This window comes from Eriocheir sinensis, chromosome 49 (assembly GCF_024679095.1).
Source record: "Eriocheir sinensis breed Jianghai 21 chromosome 49, ASM2467909v1, whole genome shotgun sequence".
Lineage (NCBI taxonomy): Eukaryota > Metazoa > Arthropoda > Malacostraca > Decapoda > Varunidae > Eriocheir > Eriocheir sinensis.
In genome coordinates, this window is record NC_066557.1 from 4,430,917 (window position 1) to 4,440,027 (window position 9,111).

General features: G+C 42.4%; 1 protein-coding gene across 1 annotated transcript; it reads right to left on the reverse strand.

Moving 5' to 3' along the window:
* Positions 1-429: 429 nt before the first annotated feature.
* On the reverse strand, positions 430-7,533 carry LOC126981719 (succinate dehydrogenase [ubiquinone] iron-sulfur subunit, mitochondrial-like). The gene is made up of 6 exons (XM_050833159.1): positions 7,405-7,533; positions 5,185-5,327; positions 4,140-4,283; positions 2,171-2,366; positions 1,633-1,857; positions 430-1,282 (listed from the first exon to the last, which is right to left on the reverse strand). Exons 1-6 carry the CDS (start codon positions 7,468-7,470, stop codon positions 1,178-1,180), a joined length of 879 nt encoding a protein of 292 aa, XP_050689116.1. The 5' UTR covers positions 7,471-7,533; the 3' UTR covers positions 430-1,177.
* Positions 7,534-9,111: the final 1,578 nt, after the last annotated feature.

Sequence of the window (9,111 nt, forward strand, 5' to 3'; positions counted from 1 at the left end):
TTAACCAGCATCTTCACTCTTTCATCCCTCACGCTGGTAAACTCTGGAACAATCTTCCTTCATCTGTATTTCCTCCTGCCTACGACTTGAACTCTTTCAAAAGGAGGGTACCAGGACACCTCTCCTCCCGAAATTGACCTTTCTTTCGGCCGCCTCTTTTGATTCTTTTTTGGGAGCAGCGAGTAGCGGGCTTTTTTTTATTATTGTTTTCTTTTTTGTGTGTTCCCTTGAGCTGTCTCCTTTGTTGTAAAAAAAAAAAAAAAAAAAATATATATATATATATATATATATATATATATATATATATATATATATATATATATATATATATATATATATATATATATATATATATACACCAGAAAATACCTACTGAAGACAGCTGTGGGATAACCTTCCAACACACTGCAGTGAAGAAAACATCTGGGCTGAGAGATACAGTGTTGTGTATTTATTGATACATATAAACAACTGTACATCATTTATAGCATAGGACAACGATGAGAACACCACACACACCATCATCATCATCATTATTAACCACCCAGCACCGACCAGTCATTCCTGTTGCCACCCAGGACACACACAGCTTGCCGCGGCCACCACTGCCACATCCACAACTGGTGTGCATACAGTGGTGGCGGCGGCTCACTGTCATCTATGTACATTGTGCCATGGAGCCTTTCCTTATACGTATCAATATTTAAAGAGTTCCTGTGTGTTTTATCATTGCTGTGAGAACTTTTGGGAGCCAGGTTTAGTAGGAAAGAGTGGGGTCATCAGTGTGTGATGTTCATGAAAGTTGACCATTAGTACAAACACAAGAGCAAGGTAAAATTGATGGCTTTGAATGTGAGCACGCAAGCACTTATTGGTATATCTAACCTCTAAAGATGATCTCTGTAAATTCTGTGATTAAATTATACATGTAAATTAGAAAAAAATAATGCGTGGAAAATTAAACTGTGGAGGCATCACTAAAATTTCCTGCATGGAAAATGCAAATTTTCTAGATCAACGGACAAAATATTCTCATTTATGACAAAATAAGGAAAAGAAAAATAAAGTTGTATTAAGACAGAAGGGAATACAGGTCAAAAGAGATACATGATTATCATGTTCTCACTTGGACTGTCAGACTATCTACAGAACTATCAGCTGTCTCACACACACCCGACTAGTTGGCGGTGGCTCCCATGGGGTTCAGTCCAGGCTCTCCCTTCTTGGCAATACCTGACAGCAGCTTCTTCACCTCAGCAATGGCTCGGCCAGGGTTGAGGCCCTGTGGGGGAGATGAAGGGTGTGGGTGGTCAGTTTATTTTTTGTTGGAGGATTCAAATGACTGGCAATCTGGTTTCTTCTCCATCCATAAGGTTAAGTTAAGTCATTAACCTGAATTATGTCTTTATGAACAGCTAGATATGATTTTCTTTATATCTCCTCAAAGTAGATTTCTGGCAAGTATATGGTGAACACATTAACAAAAAGCTCACAGCCCTACCTTTCTGAGTATTTTTATGTATGTGTGCTTGTGTGTACCTCTACATACCCCACAACTCAATCTCATACCTACACTTGGACAGATAAGAGGTTCAGATGGCTAGGTAAATGAACAGACACACAGCTACACACCTTAGGACAGGTCTTGGTACAGTTCATGATGGTGTGGCAGCGGTACACAGAGAAGGGGTCACGCAGCTTCTTGAGCCTCTCCTCAGAGTGCTCGTCTCGAGAGTCAATGATCCAGCGGTATGCCTGCATCAGCACTGCCGGGCCCAGGTACTTGTCTCCATTCCACCAGTATGAAGGACACGAGGTGGAGCAGCAGGCACACAGGATGCACTCGTACAGTCCATCCTGAGGGGACACAAGGCAGGGGGTTAAGTTGGATCTTATGTGGCTGAATGTTCTTTAAGATGCTTGCTGCAGCCCACCATTTAAATATCCTAATGTCTACAGTAATATTTCTTAGACAACTTAAATTTATAACCACAATGAAGAATATTTATATGAGAGTACAATAGGTTACACAATCTACACATGACAGCACATGAGATCCCATTATTCACCATCTGCCTTCCAATCCAGAAATTTGCCTAAAATCTATTAAAAAACATCAATCATATTTCCATTAACTACACACCATCCAAAGCACCCAACAGTTACCCACCAGTTTCTTGCGGTCATCAACAGACTGTAGGTACTGCTGGTCGCCTGGCTTGAGCCCATCCTCGCGCTGCAGCCAGGGCTGGATGGAGCGGTACTGCTCATAGAAGTTGTTCATGTCTGGCACCAAGTCCTTGATCACGTACATGTGTGGCAGTGGGTAGATCTTGGTGGCCTTGGTGAGGTTGGTGTCGATCTTGCTGCGAGGGGGAAAAAGTGCCAGTGATGAACGATGAGTGATAGGATTAGTAACGTGTTGATCTACTACTTGACTACTAGGCTACTTAACCGACGTGATATCAAACAAGTTGACACTATTGTTTTAGATTTTGCCAAAGCCTTCAACAAAGTCCCGCACAAAAGACTGACATTAAAATTGAAATACTACGGTATTTCAGGACCTATTCTTCACTGGATCACTGCATTTCTTACTAACAGGACTCAACGTGTTCTTCTTGACGGATCTTCATCTGACACTGTCCCTGTTTCTTCAGGTGTCCCACAAGGCACCGTTCTTGGGCCCCTTCTTTTCCTTCTGTACATTAACGATCTTCCACTGTCAACGCCTAACTCTTCCACTAGACTATTTGCCGACGATAGTTTACTGTTTAGAGCAGTAAAGACTACTGATGACTGCAGACTACTACAAAACGACTTGGACGCCCTTGAGCGGTGGGAGCGCACCTAGCAGATGCACTTCCGACCAGACAAATGCAAACTATTAAGATTCACCAGAGCGCACAACCTCATCCATCACACTTACACTTTCCACAGTTCAGATTTAGAATCAGTTCACACACACAAGTACCTTGGTATCCATCTCTCAACTAACTTGAAATTCAACACCCACAAAGACCATATCAGTGCCACAGCCAACAGAACACTGGGGTTCCTGAGGAGGAATTTACATAACTGCACACCTGACATTAAACACATAGCTTATGACACACTTGTGAGACCAACACTGGAATACTGCTCCACGGTGTGGGATCCTTACACACACAGAAACATTGATAGGTTAGAACAAATCAACAACAAGGCGGCTAAGTTCATTACAAACAATTACACTCGAATGCCTGGAATCACAACACAGATCAAACAACAGATAAACATGGACCCTCTTCACATACGCAGACAAGCACGCAGACTTACACTTATGTACAAGATCACAAACACTCACATTGACATTGACCCACAAACATACCTACACAACGCAAACAGTCAATGTACTCATAACACACACATCCATAAATACCAAACATATCACACTAACACTGACGCATACAAGCACTCATACTTTCCACACACCATACGGGACTAGAACAGCCTCCCTCAACAGATTTTAGACTGGTACAATAGACTCATTCAAAAAACAAATACATACTCATTTGGCACCACAACACACCAACACTAACAATTACACTTGATTCACTTCCCTCCCCTGCACACTCGGCTCCCCCGTCCCCCCAACAGCCTGCAAATATGCGTGTTATGCACCTGTACGAGTGCCCTGCGCATCATTAATCCAGATCCTGATCCAGATCTTACTGTGTTGGTAAAGTGTGAGTACTGTGGTGATAAACTTGGCTGGTGTAGGTGATGATACTGTGTGTGAAAGTGTTTGGGTTTAGCATGTCACACTGTGAAGGGAAACACATGATGATAAGCTGTGGTGATGAAAAAGGGAAAGCATGGCATGTTTACAAGGTAAGGATGGCTAAAGGGTCTATTTGTATTACTAGACTTCCAAGGAAAACACATACAAAAGTAAATATGGGATGGGAAAAGGTTTTATGATGTGCATTAGGCTAATAAGAGAATGAGACCTCATTATTATTATTTTCAAATAAAAAGGGGGATTTATTTGTCTTACACTTAGCCAGAATATAAGTCACTACAATTCAAGTAATCTCTCCTACATAACACACAAATAAACACAGAAGCCACCACTGCTGGACAGGACCCAGTATTACCTGATGCAGGCAAGAGTGTTCACACCACCAATGTTCATGCTGCAGGAGCCACAGATGCCCTCCCTGCAGGATCGACGGAAGGTCAGTGAGGAGTCCATTTCATTCTTGATCTTCAGCAGGGCATCGAGCACCATGGGACCGCACCTGGTGACATTGAGAAGGTGAGACAACGAAGTAATAAGGAGGTGGAGGTAGTGGTAACAGGATGAAAGAAAATGATTGAAAATTTGACACTGTGATGATGGGAAAGTAATGATGAATGTTTGCTGGAGACACAGCACCTGGCGATATTGGAAAGGTAAGACAATGGAGGAAGGTAATACAAACAGTGATGATAAGGTGGAGGTTGAGGTAACAGGATGAAAGAAAAGGATGAAAAATTTGATGGTATGATAATGGGGAGGTAATGCTGAATATTTGTATTAGGTATTGCACCTAGCGACATTGGGAAGATAAGACAACAGAGTGACAGTGAGGTGAAGGTAGTGGTGACAGGATGAAAGCAAGGGATAGAAAATTTGACTGAGGATGGGAAGGTGATGAATGTTTATATAAAGTCAGGTATACTACAACAAACTGAATTTACCATGGATTACACAACAAAGTAGATAAACAGGTAATCAGGGTAAGGTTGTCAAGTGAGAAATCCAAATGTTGCAATGAATGTGTGGTGTGACAAGGGAGGGCAGGATCAGACATGCAAGGATCAGAGAAACAATGAAGGTCGTGGAAGTTTAAAAAAGACACAAGAGGCAAGACTTAGATGGTACGGACATGTCATGAGGAGTGATGGAAAAATACGTTACGAGAAAAGATCACTGGAAATGGAAATACAAGGAAGGAGAGGAAGACCCAAGACAAGATGAAAAGATTACACAGCAGTGAATATGCGAGAGAAGGGTCTGAATACTAACATGGCAGGCGACAGAGGCAGGTAGAGGTGTGTCATCAAGAGACAAGAATAGTGACCCCATATAAGGATGGACTAATAAAGCTGATAAGAAAGAAAGGCAAGGTTGTCAGGTGTGCCCCTCATCATACTCACGCATTCAGGTCCACCTCGTAGGTCTGCATGTGGGGCTTGTCACCCTGCTTCTCGGGGTCCCAGCGGTACACTGCGAACTTCTTGATTCTCTTCTCCTTCACCGGCTCGGGCGCCGCCGCTGCCGCTGTGCTCTGGCATCGCACCTGTGGAGGAAGGGATAATAGGGTGATGTGATATGTGTTGGTGTATCTGTAGTATTTGAATCACTCCTATACGGTACTTATAAATTAACATGGATTTCTTTTCTTTTTCCTCCTTCAACACCGATTTATTTTTCCTTCTCTTCTTTCCCCATTTTTCTTTTGCTGCTCCTATTTTTGTCTGTTTAGTGTTTTTCTTATTCTCTACTTTCTCTTCCTTGTCCTTTTGTATTTTTCTTTTTATTTCCTCTTCTGCTTCCTTAGCCTTCTTGTTCTTTCTTGTCATTGTTCTCCTCCTCCTCTATTACATTTAATCTTTCCACATTAGTAGGTACCAATATTATTGCATAAAGTGGGTTACCTGTGGTATAACTGGATAATCTGTCAATATCTCAATTCATACCCAGACACACCAACATTCACTCTATTAATTCATTACAAGCTTTTTTCCACCTATCCAAGCTCACCATCTGTTTATAATTACCATTTATTCAAGCCTGCACTGCTGATAAAAAAAAAGGAAAAAATCCAGTGCTAAAATATGCAACAATTTGGTGCATCTGTATAATGTATTTTGTAACTTTTCTTGTTTAACATAAAAGCAATTCCTTAATACATTTTAACTTTTCCACATTGTACATAGGATAGAATGGAAAACCAGACTTCTTGAATCATAGAGATGGTGACATGACCTTTGTATAACATCTCTGTATATAAAAACAACCATTTATTAATTTATACTCACACACAAACATCATTTCAGCCTCTGCTCATTCAGTGTGATCCACTTTGTACTCTTCTACATGTAAGAGTTTACCTATGTTGTGTAAGTTTTGAGTAACTGCCAAATTCTATATAAAGATTAACCTTTACACAGTACATTTGAGCTAAGTGAAAAAAAAATGTAAAAAAGGTTGTAATGACTGAATAGAGGGTGAATGTGTCCTTGGGTTTAATTAAATTGAGTTAAATGACAAATTACCAGGTGAGTGTTGGCCCTTACAAAACCTTTCACCTGGCCACTGTACCTTCAAGATGTCAAGGTTAGGTAAAGTTGGGGACAGATATCAGAGCATTAATTATACCTATCTTGACCCCCTTCTGAGTAACATCCTTTAATACAACAAAACAATAGAGATCAGGTGAGTGGTGGCCCTTACACAACCCTTTACCTGGCTGCTGCACCTTCATGATATCAAGGTAAAAGTTGAGTTTGGGGCAGATATCAGTGCATTAATAATACTTATCTTGACCCCTCCTGAGTAATATCCTTTCAATACAATAAGGTAGAGCAGGTGAGTGGTGGCCCTTACACAATCCTTCACCTTCACCTCAAGTTATCAGCGCATCAATAATACTAATCTTGGGCCCATTAATAATACCAATCTTGACCCCTTCTGAGTAATATCCTTTTAATACAACACAACAACAGAGATCAGGTGAGAGATGGTCCTTAGTCCTTACACAACCCTTCACCTGGCAGCCGTACCTTCGAATTATCAGCGCATCAATAATACTAATCTTGGGCCCATTAATAATGCCAATCTTGACCCCTTCTGAGTAATATCCTTTCAACACAACAACAGAGATCAGGTGAGAGATGGTCCTTAGTCCTTACACAACCCTTCCTGATAATTCGAAGGTACGGGTTTACCAAGTAAGTAAACCCGTACCTTCGAATTATCAGCGCATCAATAATACTAATCTTGACCCCTTCTGAATAATATCCTTTTAATACAACAATAAAGATCAGGTGAGAGATGGTCCTTACACAACTCTTCACCTGGCAGCCGTACCTTCGAATTATCAGCGCATCAATAATACTAATCTTGGGCCCATTAATAATACCAATCTTGACCCCTTTTGAGTAACATCCTTTCAACACAACAATAGAGATCAGGTGAGAGAGGTCCTTACACAACCTTTCACCTCCGAGGCCAGCCGAGTTATATCACCATCAGCTGACCAGAGGGGCGGCTACACAGACGCCCCAACAAACACACACACGTGCACGCACACACATCCTAGGCCAACAGACGTGTACGGTGATGCTTATTCTTTATCCTGCCTGAGTACTTACAGCGGCCTGACGGCACAGAGAGCCAAAAGAGCCCGAGGAAAAAAGGCGTACGGACGCACTGGCCATGACGCAAGACTACTGCCGGACTGGCGAGGGACCCCGATGATAAACCCCAAAAATAGCCCTAGATATACCCTAGCAATAAGGATAACTTCTCTTGATTATTATTCACTACCGACACTACGAACGCAATCATTTTCTATTATAATGGGTTGTGTTACGTGGAGTTACGTCCGTTATAAATTTTGTTTGCCTGTTTTTGCTCAGATTCTGGGTGCAGTCCCGTACGTGTGCGTGTTCTACCTTTTTAGTTTCATGGTGCTGCCTACATATATATCAATAGTTGTACAATCACATTATGTACTGCCTCGGAATTGGGATGGCAGCTAGGTTCCTCCCTTCTCCTTTAATGGTTGTATACCTGCAACACTATGCCCCTTTTATTAATCATTATTCACTATTTATGAGAAGAAAGCACTACTATGCATGTTGTGTAATTTATCAAACGAGGTTATGAGGTTTATTTTAATGTTAAGTTTCTCTTTGTGAATATTTGTTGTATAAGTCCCCTTCGCAACAAGGTAATTTCCCTGCAGCAGGCTGGTGCAGGGTAGGCACGGCGGGGTGCGTGTTAGCCTTATTACACAAACCGTTCCTCTGCCATTCACAGCATTAATCCACCTACACTAAACTGAGGCAATGTGGCGGGGTAAGTTTGTCAAGTTTGCATCAGCATAGCCATAATTTCCGTTCAGTTTTTCATCACAAGCCTATTCTGATGGGCTCCGAGAATGAAGCGGCAAATTCAATATGTCGCATTTCTCACGGGTAGCCTGTAGCGCAGTGGTAGCGCGCTCGGTCCACAGCCGAGAGGTCCCGGGTTCGATCCCCGGCAGGATGAGACGGATGGGCGGTCTCTTCAATCCCGTGTCCACTGTCCACCCAGCAGTGATTGGGTACCGGGTGTTAGTCAGGGGTTGTGACCCTGCCTCCCGGGGTGATGGAGGTGGAGGAATCCTGTGTCACAGAAGTTCCCTTTGGTGCAACCCACTTTGTGCATTAGTAGGGTGGTGCACGTTCACGGCCAGCAGCTGCCATTCTGCGCTAAAGCGTTGCGTGCAGCCTCCAGTGTTTCTATGTCTGTGTTGAGGGGGTCGCAGACTCACTGACTTCGACTTAAATGTCGCCTCCGATCCTGGCCTCAGAAGAGCCAGAGTTCGCCGTTCGGCCGTCGGGTTTCGCGCCTTCTTCGGGCTTCGCACAGGATGATTCCACAGCCTCACTTTTGTGGTTGTAATATTTTTTCTCATTTGTGTGTATGGTGTCAATAGGAAGAAAATATCAATTTACACACACACATACCTTCTTTTCCCTTTTTTTTCAACTCCCCTGGGAAGTAACTCAGATTAGCTAATTCCCAACTTTTCTGGTTGCAACCCTAAATACAGCGACCTATTGACCTGGCGACCCTAAATTAATGCGCGAAGATGTAGTAGCTATTTCCAGCTAGTTATTTTCTTTCTACATATTAAAGTTTCAGATATTTCTGGTTTTATCCACCGCCTCCTCCGTCTGCTTGGCGGACGAGTAGAGGTTATACGCGAATGCTACTCGTATGACGACTCGTATATGACGTGTCGTATGTAGCTACGTATATGTATTGTATGTGTCACGTGTGTCATGGGTGCTTTATTACAACGCTACTTT